This window comes from Coregonus lavaretus (assembly GCF_964263955.1).
Source record: "Coregonus lavaretus genome assembly, contig: HAP1_SCAFFOLD_603, whole genome shotgun sequence".
Taxonomy (NCBI): domain Eukaryota; kingdom Metazoa; phylum Chordata; class Actinopteri; order Salmoniformes; family Salmonidae; genus Coregonus; species Coregonus lavaretus.
Genome location: NW_028162937.1, coordinates 192,101 through 212,510, shown reverse-complemented (window position 1 = coordinate 212,510; position 20,410 = coordinate 192,101). Strand labels below are relative to the sequence as shown.

General features: G+C 40.2%; 1 protein-coding gene and 1 long non-coding RNA gene across 2 annotated transcripts; both read right to left on the bottom strand.

Moving 5' to 3' along the window:
* Positions 1-1,586: 1,586 nt before the first annotated feature.
* LOC311118663 lies at positions 1,587-3,527 on the bottom strand. The gene is made up of 3 exons (XR_014611834.1): positions 3,485-3,527; positions 3,071-3,384; positions 1,587-2,924 (listed from the first exon to the last, which is right to left on the bottom strand). It is a non-coding gene; the product is annotated as an uncharacterized lncRNA (long non-coding RNA).
* Positions 3,528-8,908: 5,381 nt separating this feature from the next.
* Positions 8,909-11,634, bottom strand: LOC311118670 (borealin-2-like; the record flags this gene model as incomplete). Its single annotated transcript, XM_084193458.1, has 10 exons — positions 8,909-9,084; positions 9,168-9,254; positions 9,331-9,421; positions 9,600-9,686; positions 9,838-9,890; positions 10,887-10,945; positions 11,020-11,071; positions 11,170-11,210; positions 11,296-11,427; positions 11,514-11,634. The coding sequence occupies 10 exons, from the start codon at positions 11,632-11,634 to the stop codon at positions 9,037-9,039; spliced, it is 771 nt and encodes a 256-aa protein (XP_084049584.1). The 3' UTR covers positions 8,909-9,036.
* Positions 11,635-20,410: the final 8,776 nt, after the last annotated feature.

The window sequence follows — 20,410 nt, the reverse complement described above, 5'->3', positions numbered from 1 at the left end:
TCTTGGCTGTGAGAGGAGCATTAATGTGTCATGTTCTACTAGTGCTGAGGAATACCAGGATTTGTTTTCCCTCTAAGATAAATATTTGATACCTCATATTAAAGATATGTATTTATGGCAACGTCATCAATACACTTGATGTCCGACAAACAACAGTTTTACAACAGAGAGCTCAAACAGACCGGTCCTTCAGTAAAACAAATCGATATTCCTTTGTCCAAGAGGACATCTGCCTTATTTTTCTTTGCTGATGACATTTCGCGCCCTGAACTTATAACAAAAGGCTTGCTAGCTGATGTTCAGTGCTGCCTTGGTTTTGAATTTGGTGGGAGAGCCGAGGCTGGTCGTCTTGCGCTGAACAAATATTATGAAACTCCTGTAAAATCATGAAAGCCCATTGGCTAATCAGGATTGACATACTTTGGGAACAACAACATTGCAATATTCTAATGAGGCAACCACTAACATTACAGTATGATTTTCTAATATTCTAATGAGGCAACCACTAACATTACATTATGATATTCTAATGCGGCAACCACTAACATTACAGTATGATTTTCTAATATTCTAACGAGGCAACCACTAACATTACATTATGATATTCTAATGAGGCAACCACTAACATTACAGTATGATATTCTAATGAGGCAACCACTAACATTACATTATGATATTCTATTGAGGCAACCACTAGCATTACAGTATAATTTTCTAATATTCTAACGAGGCAACCACTAACATTACATTATGATATTCTAATGAGGCAACCAATAACATTACAGTATGATATTCTAATATTCTAATGCGGCAACCACTAACATTACAGTATGATATTCTAATATTCTAACGAGGCAACCACTAACATTACAGTTTGATATTCTAATGAGGCAACCACTAACATTACAATATGATATTCTAATGAGGCAACCACTAACATTACATTATGATATTCTAATGAGGAAACCACTAGCATTACAGTATGATTTTCTAATATTTTAACGAGGCAACCACTAACATTACATTATGATATTCTAATGAGGCAACCAATAACATTACAGTATGATATTCTAATATTCTAATGAGGCAACCACTAACATTACATTATGATATTCTAATGCGGCAACCACTAACATTACAGTATGATTTTCTAATATTCTAACGAGGCAACCACTAACATTGCAGTATGATATTATAATGAGGCAACCAATAACATTACAGTATGATATTCTAATATTCTAATGAGGCAACAACTAACATTACAGTATGATTTTCTAATATTCTAATGAGGCAACCACTAACATTGCAGTATGATATTCTAATGCGGCAACCACTAACATTGCAGTATGATATTCTAATGAGGCAACCAATAACATTACAGTATGATATTCTAATATTCTAATGAGGCAACAACTAACATTACAGTATGATTTTCTAATATTCTAATGAGGCAACCAATAACTTTACATTATGATATTCTAATATTCTAATGAGGCAACCACTAACATTACATTATGATATTCTAATGCGGCAACCACTAACATTACAGTATGATTTTCTAATATTCTAATGATCAAAAAGGGAGGGTTTTTTGTAGTGGTGGAATACTGCTGTCTGTCTGAACACAATATTTATGAATCTGTCACCCAAAGCGTAATTGTTTTTAAGTGTGAAGTAAATTAATCAAAAATATTAATCAGTATTTATTACACTTTTGTAGTATTGAGAGTAATGGATCTAAAACATTTTCAAAATGTTTACTGTGAGAAAAGAACATGCTCACATGCAGTAACATTATAAAAACAACTTTGGCAACTGCACTTTAAAAGTGCACCTTTAATAGGGTTGGGCATCAAGAACCAATTCCTACTTGGAATAGTTAAAAAAATTACGATTCCATCGGAATTGTTTCTTTATTGGAATCGTTTTGGAGGATTGGGTTTCAAATCTGATCATTGGTTCCAAATTTAACATGCGCAAGTTTTGGTTTCTGTAGCGGCCAGGTGCTTGTTGTGTTGCAGCCATGGAGCACAGTGAGCGGTGCTCTAGTGTGGCTTTATTTTACATTGAAAAAGCCCCGTCAAACTGCAACCCACCTTTGAATCAAAATAAAACTTTCCTCTTATTTGTGAAATAAGCATGTGACCCATTTCAACTCCACCACTCAAAGAATCGGAATCGAGAATCGATAAGAACCGGAATCAAAAGGAAGAATCGGAATTGGAATCAGAATCGTTAAAATCTAAATTATGCCCAACCCTAACCTTTAACAACAACAACTTTTTCAGAGTCTTAACTCTAGGGGTCATCCATCATATAGCTTAGAAACAGCCGAATCCTGGACTATTTTGAATTCCAAAGTCCATTTGTGACTTAAACAAAGTGTATGAGTCTAGGAGTGGTAATCTCAAGGAGTTTGAACATGTATTTGCCATTGGGAACGCAGAGTCCTCCAGGAACTCTATTTGTGGCAGTGGTTCCAAGCCAGATGGGGGAAGTGAAAACAGCCCAGTAGCAAACATCAAAACATCTTGGGCAAAAACACCCCAGTCAATAACTGTATGCACTGTATCTCCTTGCCTATTTTTTTAATAACGTACATAGCAAGGTGTAATCTTACACTATCAAAAACTAATAAATTAATTAAATATATTCCGCACGTGATATAGGAAGTAAACATTGTCTCAAAAACACTGCAGTAAGTATGAAAAACTCTGCCCTACCATACCCTTATGCTATTCTCACCTCTTGCAAAGCTTTCCCTATTTCTTCATCAGTTATTAAATTATTTGTTGCTTTGAATGAAGGCTGGCCTGCAAGATAATGTACAAGATCTTCTGACAGGAAATGGGGTCCTGGACCTCCATGCACAACTGACACAGCAATCATCTTTCCTGCCAAGTAGTATTCATCCTCCCTAACAGCTGTGAATGAATTCATATTCCAAAATTAAAACAATGCATTACTGTATATACTGTAATATGCAAGCATATGTCATGTGATATATATGGTCAATGAGCATTAACCAACCATTAGTAGCCTATAGTACACATCCAACCAATATGCATACCCTTTGCATTGTAGACCAAGAACCGATGTCCTTCTGGTCCATCAAAAATGGGCCGGTCTTTTAGGTGTTTCATCAGTAGAGTTAAAAACTCTCGTCTTGGACCACCAGTGTCAATTCCCTCTTCCAGAACACCAGTATCATCAGTAAATTTCACCAGCATGTCACAGGTTTCAGAATATGTTGTACGCTTGAAACCTCTGACTGCCCCATCCCAAACATTATCCCTTGAGATGTTAAACCGGCTGACTTTTTTATGATCAATAGGAAGAGACAGGTTTGCTACGATGTCAGGTAATGCAATGTCCGTCTCCTCCCTGTAATGACAAAAAAGTTAATTCATTTGTGGATATTCCAGATATACAAGAACTATTGTACAGTGAAAAAACTGGAGTGCTATAGTCAAAAGCATATTACATTGCTGTGTGTTGGAAATTCTTCACTATAAAATAAAATAAAGCTCAAACGACTATTTTTTAACTATTAAAATGCTTGTATTGTAAGTGGCCAAGCCATACAGAACCAATTTAAAAGAACTTTAATGCGTTTTTGCATCTAGCCTTCGTCAGCGAGTCAAACAGATGAAATGAGAGACAATGGGTCTTTTCTAGTGTCCAAGGTGTTCTGGGCTAGAGTAGGTGTTGTAGACATCTTAAAACCAGTAGGTGTCCTTCAGGCCTACAATAGTCAAATCATGTAAACATTATGTATATGGTGTGTCCCATGTTTCCTATTGGTGGATTACCACTAGAAAAAACCCAGTGTCTCTCATTACATCTATTTGACTCCCTGACAAAGGCTAGATGCCGAAACGTGTTGGAGTTCTTTAAGTTGGTTCTGGATGACCGTGCCACTTCAGTAAAGGCCTATAGTACCTATGCAGGATCGACAGTGATGTGGGACATATGAATGGACAGTGGATACCCCCCACTTCATTCTCACGTGTTTTTTTTAATGGTTTGGTTAATTTTTGTTTATTCAACTGCAAGAGCAACTGTATTTCAGTGGGTTTATTCTGTAAAGCTCTGCTCACACAGGCAGCTGTGGGTCCTTTAGGTAGGGAGCGAGGGGGCACCGCAGTCAGTTACAGAAACAGCTGATAGCATGTAGCAACGTTGAGCTTATGTGCAGCAATATAAATGTATGTATAATGTGTATGTGAATAAGTAGTGAAATATCTGCTAGTAGTTTTATCAGTTTTGTGAGTTAAATAAAAAAAAAGGTGAAATTGCACTTTACCTGGTAGTGAAAGCACTGTAGCCCAACAAAATATGAATTATTATTGACGTGTGAAAATTCCTTTGTGTCCAAGTGTGCAACACCTACCTTTCATCGTCCAGCTTGTGTTTGGGAGTACTTCGATTTTGTGGTTCAAAAACCTGAGAGGAAACGGATAAAATGATCAACAACTTTCAACAGGTTCCATTATTTTTCCATTACCACATACAGTATATATCAATGCTGAATGGTTGTCTGTGTTACTGTATAATAGTTACTGCAAAATAATCAAAACAAGCCTTTTTCCACTAAAATATTGACCAGGACATTGATTTTATGCTTAAAATCCAATGTACATCTAATTAATAAATTATATGAAAATGAATAAATACAAACATACATAAATATTTAAAAAAAGAGAAATAACTGATGTACCAAAGTGTCAGCACGATTGAGTTCAGCTGTGCTCCTTGTTGTGATGACAATTTCAGAATCAGAGTCTGAGGTATCATCATCTAAATATGTAAAAATATTGAATCATGAGATCCACTAACCTCTTTTATAGTGTTTTTCTAGGCAAATGAAAAAAGTGATCCTGGAATATGCCTTTCCTATTTCCTTTTTATATTCTGCCAATTTGAATGGCCTTTCTGACCCAGGCACATGAACCACCTCTGAGCAGTCTGGATACAAAAGGACATAAGGTCCTTCGTGCATGTCCTTGTTAAATGTTGTCATTTTCTGGACAGCTTGTTTCAGTAGATCAGGTGCTGCTACCTCTGGGTCTGTAAATAACGGTAGTGTTTTCCCTCTTAGAGGTTTTAAATCAGTTCCATTTGGCACCATCAATCCTACGTTTATCTAGTAAAATAACAAAGATATAATTAATGTATACATAGGTAAAATAAATATACACAAACACACAAATACATATAGAGCATTGCAAAATTGTATAGGACGGTCAGTACACCTTACCTGGACGTGTTTTCTTTCTTTAGGCCTATATCTTCCTTTTGGCCCATAGTTAAAAGACTGTCGTTCTTTTGATTTCGAGCTTCTGTACTCCATGAACTGTTTGTATGATGGGCATGGCTGTTCTGCAGAAATGGACAGAGTTCCGAAACAGAAAGTTAGAAGCCGCTCAAAAAATCATTAGCGTTACTGTCCTTAGATAGCTAGCGTTTTGGTTTTGCTAAACTTACTTTGCATAGCACTGTCCGGCTGTCGAGACGTCCCCTGTGTTTCCAATGTTTCCGTCTTGTCCGCGTCCTTTAAAAACTCCAAACACCGACCACACGTAAAGCAAAACCGCGTTAAGCTGTTCATGTGTTTGCCACAAAACGGGCAAAACATCCCTCGGCCGCAGTCCATGTTCGGGCGGTCACCATAAACTTCTTTGACGCCATAAACTCCACAACAACAACACGAAAAGACCACGCTCATCACTTCCGTGTCACTTCCGGTATGTGGTACATTCCTTTTCCGTGAAGAATCTGTCATTTGTACATTTGTTTCGGGACTGGTAAAAGTGTTTTGCGTCTTGTTAATTTGTTTTCTAAAATGTAAATTTGTTTTCTAAAATGTAAATTTGTTTTCTAAAATGTAAATTTGTTTTCTAAAATGTTAATTTGTTTTCCAAAATGTAAATTTGTTTTCCAAAATGTAAATTTGTTTTCCAAAATGTAAATTTGTCTCGAGCTTTGTAAAAGTGTTTCATTCTTTGTAATGTTGCTTTGCACTTCCCGGCCACCGTACATATGTGTATATATAAACTCAGCAAAAAAAGAAACGTCCCTTTTTCAGGACCCTGTCTTTCAAAGATAATTCGTAAAAATCCAAGTAACTTCACAGATCTTCATTGTAAAGGGTTTAAACACGGTTTCCCATGCTTGTTCAATGAATCATAAACAATTTATGAACATGCATCTGTGGAACGGTCGTTAAGACACTAACCGCTTACAGACGGTAGGCAATTAAGGTCACAGTTATGAAAACTTAGGACACTAAACAGACATTTCTACTGACTCTGAAAAACACCAAAAGAAAGATGCCCAGGGCCCCTGCTCATCTGCGTGAACGTGCCTTAGGCATGCTGCAAGGAGGCATGATGACTGCAGATGTGGCCAGGGCAATAAATTGCAATGTCCGTACTGTGAGACGCCTAAGACAGTGCTACAGGGAGACAGGACGGACAGCTGATCGTCCTCGCAGTGGCAGTCCACGTGTAACAACACCTGCACAGGATCGGTACATCCGAACATCACACCTGCGGGACAGGTACAGGATGGCAACAACAACTGCCCGAGTTACACCAGGAACGCACAATCCCTCCATCAGTGCTCAAACTGTCCAAAATAGGCTGAGAGAGGCTGGACTGAGGGCTTGTAGGCCTGTTGTAAGGCAGGTCCTCACCATAAATCACTGGCAACAACGTTGGCTATGGGTACAAACCCACCGTCGCTGGGCCAGACAGGACTGGCAAAAAGTGCTCTTCACTGACGAGTCGCGGTTTTGTCTCACCAGGGGTGATGGTCGGATTCGCGTTTATCGTCGAAGGAATGAGCGTTACACCGAGGCCTGTACTCTGGAGCGGGATCGAGGTGGAGGGTCCGTCATGGTCTGGGGCGGTGTGTCACAGCATCATCTGACTGCGCTTGTTGTCATTGCAGGCAATCTCAACGCTGTGCGTTACAGGGAAGACATCCTCCTCCCTCATGTGGTACCCTTCCTGCAGGCTCATCCTGACATGACCCTCCAGCATGGCAATGCCACCAGCCATACTGCTCGTTCTGTGTGTGATTTCCTGCAAGACAGAAATGTCAGTGTTCTGCCATGGCCAGCGAAGAGCCCGGATCTCAATCCCATTGAGCACGTCTGGGACCTGTTGGATCGGAGGGTGAGGGCTAGGGCCATTCCCCCCCAGAACTGTCCGGGAACATACAGGTGCCTTGGTGGAAGTGTGGGGTAACATCTCACAGCAAGAACTGGCAAATCTGGTGCAGTCCATGAGGAGATGCACTGCAGTACTTTAATGCAGCTGGTGGCCACACCGGATACTGACTGTTACTTTTGTTCAGGGACACATTATTCAATTTCTGTTAGTCACATGTCTGTGGAACTTGTTCAGTTTATGTCTCAGTTGTTGAATCTTATGCTCATACAAATATTTACACATTAAGTTTGCTGAAAATAAACGCAGTTGACAGTGAGAGGATGTTTGTTTTTTTGCTGAGTTTATATGCGAAAACAAACCATATGGGGGATTGGAAGTGATGCAGATAATTACATTGATGGAAGTTACAATCTATCTGCAATATTAAAGCTGATCTAACCCCTACAAAAAATTATGGTTCTATGAATACCTGGAAGGCCATCAGTACTTTCCTGTCACTCTGAATCTTTTGGGCGAGAAGATTCTCTGAGACAGTGCGTGGTCTGACATAAAACCGTACATGAACCGTGTGGGCACGTCCTCCCATGTCACGTCACCGGCGTGACTTTACTCATCCCTCGCGCTCTGGAGAGGTCATAATCCATACTTTCAATCATACGGATGGTTTACAACAGGGTTCTTCAATTCCGGTCCTGGAGGGCCGAAACACTTCTGTTTTTTATTTCTACCTGGTAGTTAATTGCACTCACCTGGTGTCCCAGGTCTGAATTAGCCCCTGATTAGAAGGAGAGGATGAAAAACAGAGGTGTTTCGGCCCTCCAGGACCGGAATTGAAGAACCCTGGTTTACAAGGTATTCGTAGAACCATAGTTACATTTGTAACTTCTATTTCCTGAGCTACGCCCCTATACATAAATGTTTCTTGAAGGTATCTGACCAACATATTCCCAGTCATGTGAAATCCATAGATTAGGGTTTATTGAATTTATTTCAATTGACAGATTTCCTTTATGTGAACTCAGTAAAATCTTTAATTGTTGCATGTTTATTTTTGTTCAGTGTATACATGAGTTGTATATAGGCCCTCTGTAGCTCAGTTGGTAGAGCATGGCGTTTTCAAAAAGTGAGAAATTCAGGCACAATAAGTTGAGTACTGCTTAAATAAACCCGACTTCGATGGTATATGTGCAGGAGCGCCACAATACCTTAGAGTTAATCTTCTATAAGAGGAACAGGAGCGCAAGCTGTAGAACATTTTAGTTGCTGGTACTCAGCCCTGGTGAGCTCTTGCCCAAGTCAAGCACTGTTAGCAAGACGGTCTCCCGAGTGGCGCAGTGGTCTAAGGCACTGCAATGCAGTGCTAGAGATCCTGGTTCGAATCCAGGCTCTGTCGTAGCCGGCCGTGACTGGGAGACCCATGGGGCGGCGCACAATTGGCCCAGCATCGTCCAGGGTATGGGAAGGAATGGCCGGCAGGGATGTAGCTCAGTTGGTAGAGCATGGCGTTTGCAACGCCAGGGTTGTGGGTTCGATTCCCACGGGGGGCCAGTATGAAAAATATATATTTAAAAAATGTATGCACTAACTGTAAGTTGCTCTGGATAAGAGCGTCTGCTAAATGACTAAAATGGAAGACCATTATATTGTTATTTGTTCATATAGCCAACTATCAAGTCTTACTATCATTGATACAAAACAGTCAATAGGATGCTCACAACAACCAACTTCATGTGGCTAAATAGTGCTCACCAGCCAGTAAACATGAATATACAAATACAATTTATTGAATCACAACTTTTAATTTGAACGTAAAACATGCATAGGTGGCATTAGTGGATCAACGTTAGATGTCTTGGTATCATTGCTGATTCGCTTTGACTTTGTTGTAAAGGTAGTCCATCAGTTTCTAAATGAGAAAGATTAGTCAATTAATTGTAGGGGATATATTGTCCATTTTAAATGAGAAATTCACAACAGATTACATTTTACCATCAACTTCTGCATCTGGAGAATAGCCATGTCATCCAGTAACCCAATGTCGGCATCTTCAACAGTATCATCCGAGAGGCACAATGTCTTTGGAGAAAATATATGACTAGTTTAGACTGCTTGAAATAACTTAAACCCCAACAACCTCAATATGAAAAGTTACCTCTCCATGGGCTGTAGGGATTGTTACATGTGGAGACAATCCAGACAGGGAGCAATACAGGTGGTCATCACTGGCTGACTGCAAAACAGATCTAGAAACAGAATTTAGGACAGAATTAATTTGATCAACTCTGATATCCCTTAAAAGATTGCAGTTTTGAAACTGCAGTAAAGGTGCAGTAACTGCAGTCGACTCAACTGGTATTTTGGACCCAGTAATTGCAGAACTGCAGTTACACTGCACTGGGATTGTGATAAGTGAAGACAAACCCGTGTTTCGTTCCAGTCAGTGGCGACTGATCACTGATTTTGGCAAGACGAGTTTTGGTTATTTTTGTATTTGTGGATGTGGCACACCTGCAAGAACAAATGAGCAGAATCAACCAGAAGAGGGCGTTTCAACTAACACTACTGAATTAGTTCAATCAGGTGTTTGAGTGGTGGACTGGAATAAAATGAGTAGCACCCGGTTGCTCACCAGGACTGATGAATATATAGGGAGAGTTACCGTAGGCTTCCAGTGCTTGAGCTATTGGCAAGTAATCTGGCTTTCTTGGAACCCTTTAGAAAAAGAAAAAATACAATTTAGTACATTTTCTATGTGGAAATGGCCAGTCTGTTCCCAAACACACATTGGTCTAATGCCATGCAAATAAAGTGGGAGCTAAACTATACCTACCGCTGCCTAAACATCAGCCCTTTATGGTTGTGGGGTCTGCTCACCAACCAAGAATTCACAGAATGGGACAAACACCAAATTGAGACTGCATGCAGAATTCTGCATAAACATGGGTGTAGAACGTAAAACACCAAATAATGCATGCAGAGCAGAATTAGGCCGATACCCGCTAATTATCAAAATACAGAAAAGAGCCGTTAAAATTCTACAACTACCTTAAAGGAAGCGATTCACAGAGACCAGAGCCCCAGGACAGCTACACAATTAGACCCAACCAAATCGTGAGAAAACAAAATGATAATTACTTAACACATTGGCATGACTTTACCAAAAAAACACAGCAAACTGGACTGCTATTTGGACCTAAACAGAGAGTAGTGGCAGAATACCTGACCACTGACAACCAAAATTAAGGAAAGCTTTGACTATGTGTAGACTCAGTGAGCATAGTCTTGCTATTGAGATGCAGCCATAGCCGGTCTTCTCTTGAGAGCCAGGTCTGCCTGTGCACACTGCCCACAGAACGAGGTGGAAACTGACCTGCACTTCCTAACCTGCCAAATGTATGACCAGAGAGACATTTCCCTCAGATTACAGACCTACAAAGAACTCGAAAACAAATCAAATTTGGATAAACTCCCATATATTAGGCGAAATACCAGTGTGTCATCACAGCAGCAAGATTTGGGACCTGTTGCCACAAGAAAAGGGCAACTAGTGAAGAACAAACAATTGTAAATACAACCCCTGTTTATTTTCCCTTTTGTACTTTATCCATTTGCACATCTTTATAACACTGTTTATTATCTATTTCACGTGCTTTGGCAATGTAAACATACGTTTCCCATGCCAATAAAGCTCTTTGAATTGCGAGCTACCTTTGATGGTTCTGTTGTAGTCTTCCGTTTATGAGCCGATGCACCTTCACTTACTTTGACTACAGAAGTAAGAAATGTATCGTTAATGACAAGTTTATATGCATTTAAATTAATTGAGGAAATAAACCATTACCTTTTTTACTGAGCTTCCTAGTGAGAGGCTGGTGAATCTCGGGTGACTCGGTCTGTAAAATATGTTGGATGTTGACATTTCTACAGTAAGCCACAAGGAGGCAGTACTAAGCCATTTATAGCCAGTCGGATAATCAATGTTCCATCCTACCTTTATGGCGATTGTGACTTCACCTGCCGAAATGTCATCCGCTAGGAAAGTAAGGGTGGAAACAACCCTTACTTAAAAACATACATGTATTCCAAAAAATTATTAAAATACAATTGAAAATCGCACCATTTATTAAATCCATTATCAGGGTTTTTTGAAGCGCAGGTGGCATTTTCATCAATTCCACTTTGAAACCCTGATCTACTGTTGCAAGAGTCTGCTCCAATTTTGCCTCCATCTCGTTTATACGGTCCTGTGCTGTAAAGGGAGAACATAGTGAATTCAGTTCATTTGAAGAACATGGAAAACGGACGGTAGGGTTAGGCCTTCTTCAAATTAAAAACCTTCTTTCTCGAACTGTTGAATAAAAAGCGCCCCTCGCTTTTGGCGCATCTCTTTGCTAATTTGACCATCTGTGTGTCCTTCTGCCTGATTGCTGATTTTTCTTATCCTTCTTGGTGCCATGGTTTCATCAGTGTGCCTTTCCCCCCTGCCTCCACATCACCTGAACGCTGATTTATAACCTTCAGGACACCAGGTGTTCCTGATCAGTCAATTGACCTTAAATTGACCCTAGAATCCACCTGAGGCCACTAATAACTCAACTCACTATTAGTGCTGGGCTAGGACAAAACTGTGTCCTGTGGGTCAATCTAATATTAATTTAAAAGATGGCCAAGTTTAAGATCTATTAACAGTTCAGTACTGGAAAGCTGATGTTTTCTTTGGTGGAAGTGTGACATGCAGTTATTCAATGACTGGTGGAGAGTGAATTGTCCTCCTGTATTAGAGGGTAAACTGTTTATTGTTGAACTGTGTCATTGTAGTTTCTGATGTTTGGGTAAATGGCTAAACATTAGATTCAGTAGTTTCTCCAAGTACAATCATTAAATTCAATTCACATTGCATGAAACCATTTATGCATTTACACAGGCAGCCCAATTCTGATATTTTTGTCCACTAATTGGTCTTTTGACCAATCACATCAGATCTTTTTCAGAGCTGATCTGAACGGTCAAAATACAAATTAATGAAGAATATCAGTATTGGGCTTCCTGTGTAAATGCAGCCTTCATTTCAGACCAAAAAATATTTTGACTCTTCTCTCAAAATGGATCTCAAAAGTATTTATTGTACAAAACAGAAATAATAACAAAAGAAGAAATGCAAATCTGGAATTATTTTAAATATCGCATATCCAAAACGTAAACAAGACAAGTAAACACTGGGGTTAACAGTCTTATTTCAGTTAGAAACTACGTTGATATGTATAAGCATATCGATGTTGAACCCAAAACCTTTTCCAGTTAACTTTCAGCTCATGAAGAAAGAATGATGAATACAAACCAGGCAAACAAATGAAAACAAACATTTAGCAGAAAATGTGCATTTTAAAAACATTTCATTGTATTGATAAAAAAAATATTAATTTGCTGACATTCTCAAAAGTCACTCAATGTAAATTACAGCTTGTCGCCATTGAAGGCACCTCATTGCAGTCAAATGGTTAAAAACAATTCATGTTTTGAGGTCAGTCAAGAGTTTCATACATTGAATGGCTGCCGAGGTTAGGTTAATGCTTGAACACTTCATTCAGCATTAAACTGCATGCAAAAATAGAGATGAGATGATATCAGAGAATAAAAGTTCATCAGCTGGCTGAAATTGGTTTAACTGAAGCTTTTAGACTGCCTTGTGTGGGTCACTACGCTCATCTCCAACTTAAAAAATGAAATTGTAAACTGTTTCACTTTACAATAACATCTCCTGCGGCTCGCAGTGTGCAGAAAGATAGATACTGGCAGAAGGATCCCAAAAACATTTTACAAACAAAAACCCAAAAGTGTATTCAACCCACCATCTCTATTACATTCACATTTTTAGCAGACGCTCTTATCCAGAGCGACTTACAGTTAGTGAGTGCATACATTATTTTATTTTTCATACTGGCCCCCCGTGGGAATCGAACCCACAACCCTGGCGTTGCAAACGCCATGCTCTACCAACTGAGCTACATCCCTGCCGGCCATTCCCTCCCCTACCCTGGATGACGCTGGGCCAATTGTGCGCCGCCCCATGGGTCTCCCGGTCACGGCCGGCTACGACAGAGCCTGGATTCGGACCAGGATCTCTAGTGGCACAGCTAGCACTGTGATGCAGTGCCTTAGACCACTGCGCCACTCGGGAGATCATCTGAGATTAGTTGTGATACAAATGTGAATGATAGACTTAAAGCCACTGTCAGTAAAAAGCGTCAACAATCTATGCAATAAATAGCCTAATAAGGGGACATGCCGATATACAGAATTACCAGAACCTACAATTCCCTTGGTTTGACCTTTAAACTCATTTAAGAGTAGCACACAAACAATTGCATTTCTTTCCTGTAACTAAGCACCCGAGAGTACTTTATTTAATAATGTTTCAAACATTGTCGTTGTATGCCTATGTACTGTTTGAGATTTTCTGAACATAATTTGTGAGAAAATACACACATTTACGTGCAACTTAATTTGTGGGAAAAATTGTTTTATTACATTTTAGTCATTTAGCAGACGCTCTTATCCAGAGCGACTTACAGGAGCATTTAGGGTTAAGTGCCTTGCTTAAGGGCACATCGACAGATTTTTCACCTAGTCGGCCCGGGGACTAGAGCCAGCGACCTTTCGGTTACTGGCACAACGCTCTTACCCACTAAGCTACCTGCCACCCTTATTAATGTTAACGCTGTTTTCTATGCTTGATTTCGATTAATACTTTAATACTTTGGGATACTGGTGCACTTTTGGTCAGAAAGGCCCCTTTTTCGTGTAGGCAACAGTACACTATTTTCTTCATAATGCATTTTATATTTCGTAGAGCCTAAATTACACAATTTTCTTCATAAATCATTTAATACATGTTAAAGAGGTTAATGTAAAATAATGAAATGTCGGCTTTCACTTATGGCACTTCCAAGGCCTTTCTATTATGGTTATGTCAATCATATTATATACTTGTTGTAACACGTTCAACCAGTTAGCAAGTCAGAAATGTCCGTTTCCAAGTACCGACTAGCACTTGAATGCTGTATTACATGTCGGAGTTACAACTTCCCATTTTCCACGAGAATGTGAAGTTGGATTTATCGAACTTGCAGGGTCATTCAAGTGAAACTTCCCAGTCGGAACTAGGTATTTCCGATAACTCTGATAGCACCCTGAACGCGACATTAATATGTGTGATCGACAACAGTAGGGTCTGGGTCCCGGCGTGTCCAGTCCCCATACCCATTCCATAGGAGTGAGTGTCAGTAGTCTACTATATGTCGGTGCTATGTGAAGTAAGTATGGTGATTATTATTAAGGTTCTGGTCGTCTGAGATACCAACAAGTAAGGCTATACAACATACAATATCAATAAATATATATATTTTCTCCTATTAGTGTATTTGAGTTTGTTCTGTCGTTTCTGGATGATTTAATTGAAATTGCAACCAACTTTCTATGGCTTGTTTTAGATATAGTGATATTTGAGAGATTATTTCATTTCAAATAACTGAAAGTGAGAGGTTGTAATTTGAATTAAGGGGGGAAATACCATTACTGAACATGTGGTGATTATAACACAAGATTTCACTCTTGACTTTGGCGACTATTATTGCGTGTAAAGGCCGGCAGTGTTTTATTGTTTTGGCCGCGCAGTGTATTATTGCGGGCGCAGGCAAAGTGTATTGTTTTTTGGCGTACAGTGTTTTTTTGGGGCGCACAGTGTATTGTTTTGGGCGCGCAGTGTACTGTTTTGGGTGCGCGGTCAAAAAATAAAAGAAGCAAAGCATCCCTTCCGATAGCCGACAGAGGCCTCCGCAACGGGCCAATCGGGGTGGTGGGGAGATGGTGTCCAATCAGCAGATGCCACTGCCGGCTTTATACATTTCACATGGGCATTTCGAGGCTATACTCCGACTGTCTAAGAAGGAAGCTAGCGCCATGGCCAGAACCAAGCAAACCGCTCGCAAATCCACCCGTGGCAAAGCCTACAGGATGCAGCTCGCCGCCAAGGCTGCGCGCAGGAGAGCCTCCCCGTTACAGGCCCGGCACCGTGTCTCAGAGATATCCATCGTTACCAAAGCTCCACTGAGCTGCTCATCCGCAATGTGCCCTTCCAGCGCCTGGGGAGAAGAATCGCCCTGTTCTTCAAGACCGACCTGCGCTTCCAGAGCTCCGCCGTGATGGCCCTGCAGGAGGCCAGCGAGGCTTACCTGGTCGGTCTGTTCGAGGACACCAAACTGTGTGCCATCCACGCAAAGAGGGTGCATATCGTGCCCTAGGACATCCAGCTGGCCCGCCTTATTTGCAGAGAGCGCGCGTAAATTATGACCTGATCTCCAAAATCCCACCTCAATATTTCCATCAAAAAGGCACAATTGATCTATTTATACGTGGTCCTCTGTAGCTCAATTGGTAGAGCATGGCGCTTGTAACGCCAGGGTAGTGGGTTCCATCCCTGGGACCACCCATACGTAAACATGTATGCGCACATGACTGTAAGTCGCTTTGGATAAAAGCGTCTGCTAAATGGCATATTATTATCATATACGCGCACGTCTACATTTCTCACCATGTATGTTGTTAACTAACCTGTCTAAAAGCTACGTATTGCACGTTTTACTTGCCTGAGGTGTTGAAATAAAAGGCATCAATCCAAATGGATTATCTACAATAGTCAAAGTCGCATGGCCAAATCAGGAAGGCTCCGCGCATGCGTTTCTGTATTCAGCACGGTTGAATGCATTCAGAATCAGAGGTTGAGGATGTGTCTCTCTGGCGGGAGGTAAGTTTGGCTTATATACATACAGAGGTGGGTAGAGTAGCCAAAAATTGTACTCAAGTAAAAATACTGTTACTTCAGAATAATATGACTCAAGTAAAAGTAAAAAGTAGTCATCCAAATAATTACTTGAGTAAGAGTAAAAAAGTACTTGGTGAAAAAACTACTCAAGTACTGAGTAACTGTTGAGGCAACAATCAGACAGACAAAAATACAAAATAATCATCTTTAGGCAAATTATAGTTCATCCAACAATAAAATAAATTAAAATGAATTACAAAATAGCTTAAATTAAAATAATTCAGGTAAATTCAAGTTCTTATCAAATAAAATAATAATAATAAATAAATAAAATTATAAACACAAGTAACACACATTTCCAAACCTTTATACTTTTTTTTACCAGGCAGAACTAGAATGAGGCAGGCCATCAACTCTCATAAACTGTGTATGTGTGTGTCTCCACAGTGACAGAACAACAGAAGGAAGCGGTCAACATAAAATAATCAATAGGTGTTGATTAGGCCTACTCAGTACCTTTGTATTGCATGGCAAGCAACAGCCCTTTTTCTGTGTGCCTAGAAATGAATACTCTGATCTGTGATTAGGCCACACTGCACATCTCACTGAGCAGAGGAAAAGAGCAGCAATACACATCAACTGAAAAAGCACCAGTCCATGATAGATGGCCAAATAAAACAATATTGCAGGCCTAGTATCCCAGAACACAAATTAAGCTGAATGCATGTTCTCTAAAAGGCATCAGAGGAGAGTGATGTAGTTGTAGATGGGGCATTATGTTTACTTCCAGTTCCAATATCTAACAAAAAAAGTCCCATACCTGCAGGGGACAGACATGAAAGGTACCTCTCCAGCTCTCCTACTTGTGATTTTCCCAACTCCATGGATGCAAAGAAGTCGTCTTCATCAGAGAGGCCGCTGTTTGCGCTGGTGACATCATCCAAGTCGGTGTTGAGGTGATTTCTGATGTAGTCAAGGCCTGTGGGTTTTAGGGCAAGATAAATCGTTTTTCAAACGAATTAAGTCTGCACATTATTCTTACCCTTCTACTGTATAGGCTGTCAAGCTGCTGATGTTTGACATTAAAAGCTACCTGAGCTTCTAACTATATTGCCACCCTGTGGTTTGTCACTGACACACTATAATCCTAAATGACAGTAATATTATACAGAGTTATATAGGTCAATGTCTACTGGTTCACATTTGAATTGATAAACAATTATATTTACCAGCATTTAAGATGTTCTCCTCTGTGGTCCAGGATGTTCTGAATCTTGGTAGGAGTATTGCTGCTGCAATCAGCTCAGGCTCTTTCATGACGTCTCCAAAACGTTTCTGGATCCCTTGCTGCAGGGCGTGAACAAGAGGTGTACACATTTTGCAAGTTGACTCCAACCTCTTCAGCTTGTCCTGCAACTGGTAAGGTGTTGGCAGCAGGAGGCCCATATGCACAGATGATTCCCCTTGGAGGATATTACTGACCATGGCAACAGGCTTCATCACAGCAGCATACTCAACCAAAAACCCAATTTCAGCTGGATTGAACCTATAAAAGATGTAACGATAAAAAAATTACTTATAGCTATTTCTGGTACAAAGTCTTTATTATGCATTGTACATGTTAAATACACAAATAAATAAAAAATAAAATAAATTAGTTAAATTATTTCATTCAAGTCATCCACAATTGTCACACCACCATGCAAAGAAAACTTAGTTACTTGAGACAAGTGGATTCACCCATTAATCAGCAAGGCTTATTAATTTTTATTATTCTTTTAAAACAAAATATAAATTTTGTCAACTTACATCTTTATCTTTAATGCTGTGCAGACATTGCGAATTGCTTGTTCTCCTTGCTCTCGGTGAATGCGCACAATCCTTTCTACAGCGAGGAACAGGGAGCTCCAGCGTGTCTGAATGGGTCGGAGAAACAGCAGCTTGCATTCACGTTCCACTGTTTCATGAGCCATGGTTGACCTGCTGGTTTTATTCCAAAGAGCATGACATTTTGCAAAAGCAGACCGAGACAGACACATGTATTTTGAGGGAAACGCACTGACTATTATTTAATTTGATCAGGGCAGGGCAGCACATACAAACTGCATTTAGTCCAATAAAATACATGATATTATTAGGGTGATAAATAAAAGGCAGTTGCTCCATGACACAAGAGCACTCTCTAGTGGAACAAAAAGCTTACAGCACCTGGTATTCCCAGGCAGTCTCCCATCCAAGTACTAACCAGGCCCAATCCTGCTTAAATTCCGAGATCAGACGAGATCGGGCATATTCAGGATGGTATGGCTGTAAGCGAGTGAACAACTCTTGGTACACTATATAAAGACATGAACAAAATGTATCAGTGATTCGTATTTCCATGCAACTTAATGAACCGACTAAAAACAAAGGCTGAATGTACTGCCTATATTTTCAGGGAAATGCACTGTCTATTATTTAATTTGATCAGGTTAGGACAGCACATACAAACTGCATTTAGTCCAATAAAAATACAGGATATTATTAGGGTGATAAATAAAAGGCAGTTGCTCCATGACACATATATTTTGAGGGAAACGCACTGTCTATTATTTAAATGGATCAGGGCAGGGCAGCACATACAAACTGCATTTAGTCCAATAAAATTACATGATATTATTAGGGTGATAAATAAAAGGCAGTTGCTCCATGACACAAGAGCACACTTTGTTTAAGTGGACCTGTGCCTACGGCAGTGGAAACATGGACCCATTTTGGCTGCATTTTGGCTGCTTTAAGTGGGATGGATCAGTGGTGAATTTATGAAATGGAAACACTGTGGTTCAGGGCCCAGTTTTTAAAAGGTTATCTGATAGGATTTTGGCAATCGGATAGGATTAAATCCATAGAAATAGAATCCCATTCAAGTCAATGCTATTCATTCTATTTCTATGCATTTAATCCTATCCGATTGCCGAAATCCGATCAGATACCTTTTGAAAAACTGGGCCCTGGTGATATCAATCTCTCACTTCAGTTTTGACAGGAAGGCGGAGAGACCAGTATTAAGGTTTAGGTGGAAGTCGACCAAGGAAGTATGTTTCCAATCCTTACTGTCCACTAGAAATGTGTTCTATCCTAAAACAGTCAGTGACAGCTGTAACCACGTAGCCATCTGGACAGCACTTGGTCAATAACATTGTTTGTCCAATAGATATCCTATAATAAATGTGGTTTGTCCTTCCTTAACTCTGTTGGCAGTGCCTAGTGGGCCATCATACGTTACCATTGAAGCGTCCCTTTCCTCTTCAAGGGGAGGAGACAACATCAACATCACCTGTACTGTCCCGGGAGAGCCAGAGATGGACGTCAGCTTCACATGGACTTATCCTGGCCAGGTAAACTGGATGTCACCATTTCTCAGTGATGCTTGACCTTGGTGTTTCGTCTCTTCAGCTTGTGAGACACACCACCCGCGTCTTCCAGAGCGTCATGGCCGTCGATGACCTGGAGACCATCGACTTTGGAAGATACATCTGCAGAGCCAAGAACAAGCACGGGGAGATCGCAGTGGCCACCAGCGTCCACTCTAACTAGCTAGACAGCAAGAGAGAACACTTATAACCTGTATAGGCATCATTCCACTTCAGTGGCTACTTCACATTAGGCCTCTTGCAGCTTGAGTAGATTTCATCTATGTTTGCCACTTTGCTGAGGTTGATTGACCAATAAGGCTAGCACAGGGATTATACTAGTTGAGCTATTAGAAAACCACAGTGTCAGTTTGACTAGCTCTGTTATCCAGTCAAAATCTGAATGTAAATATCAATTTAGAAATCTGAATGTATCCAGCTTATGTAGATGCACATTTACTCAATGTGTCGGAGGACATTATTAAAGATATGTCCATACCTTTACCTCCTCTACAATGTATTTATGGTGAAACTCTTATTGGTAGGACAGATGGATCTGTATCCCCACACACCTTTCCCTTCTGCGGGGAAATACATTTTACAATGAAACAATATTGGATGCTTTGTTGGGGGATTTGTCTAAAAGGAAGACCATCATGTGAGAGAAGCCTCTGCTCCCTCTGTCTGGTGTGAAGGGGAATCAAATAGAAACAGTGTGCCCTGCCTCACTCCTAATGGGCTCCGCATGTGGAATGTGAAACTCCGGCCCAGATCTTATTATGGTCCAGTGTAACACACTGACTGCATTTCCCACCTCTCTCTCAACAGAAACGCACTAGGCTGTTGCTGTTTCTTAGAATGATCTATACTGAACTACATGGAAAGTGTTGGTCCCATGTTTCATGCGCTTAAATAAAAGATCCCAGAAATGTTCCATTCGCACAAAAAGCTTATTTCTCTAGAATTTTGTTCACAAATGTGGTTACATCCCTGTTAGAACGCATTTCTCCTTTGCCAAG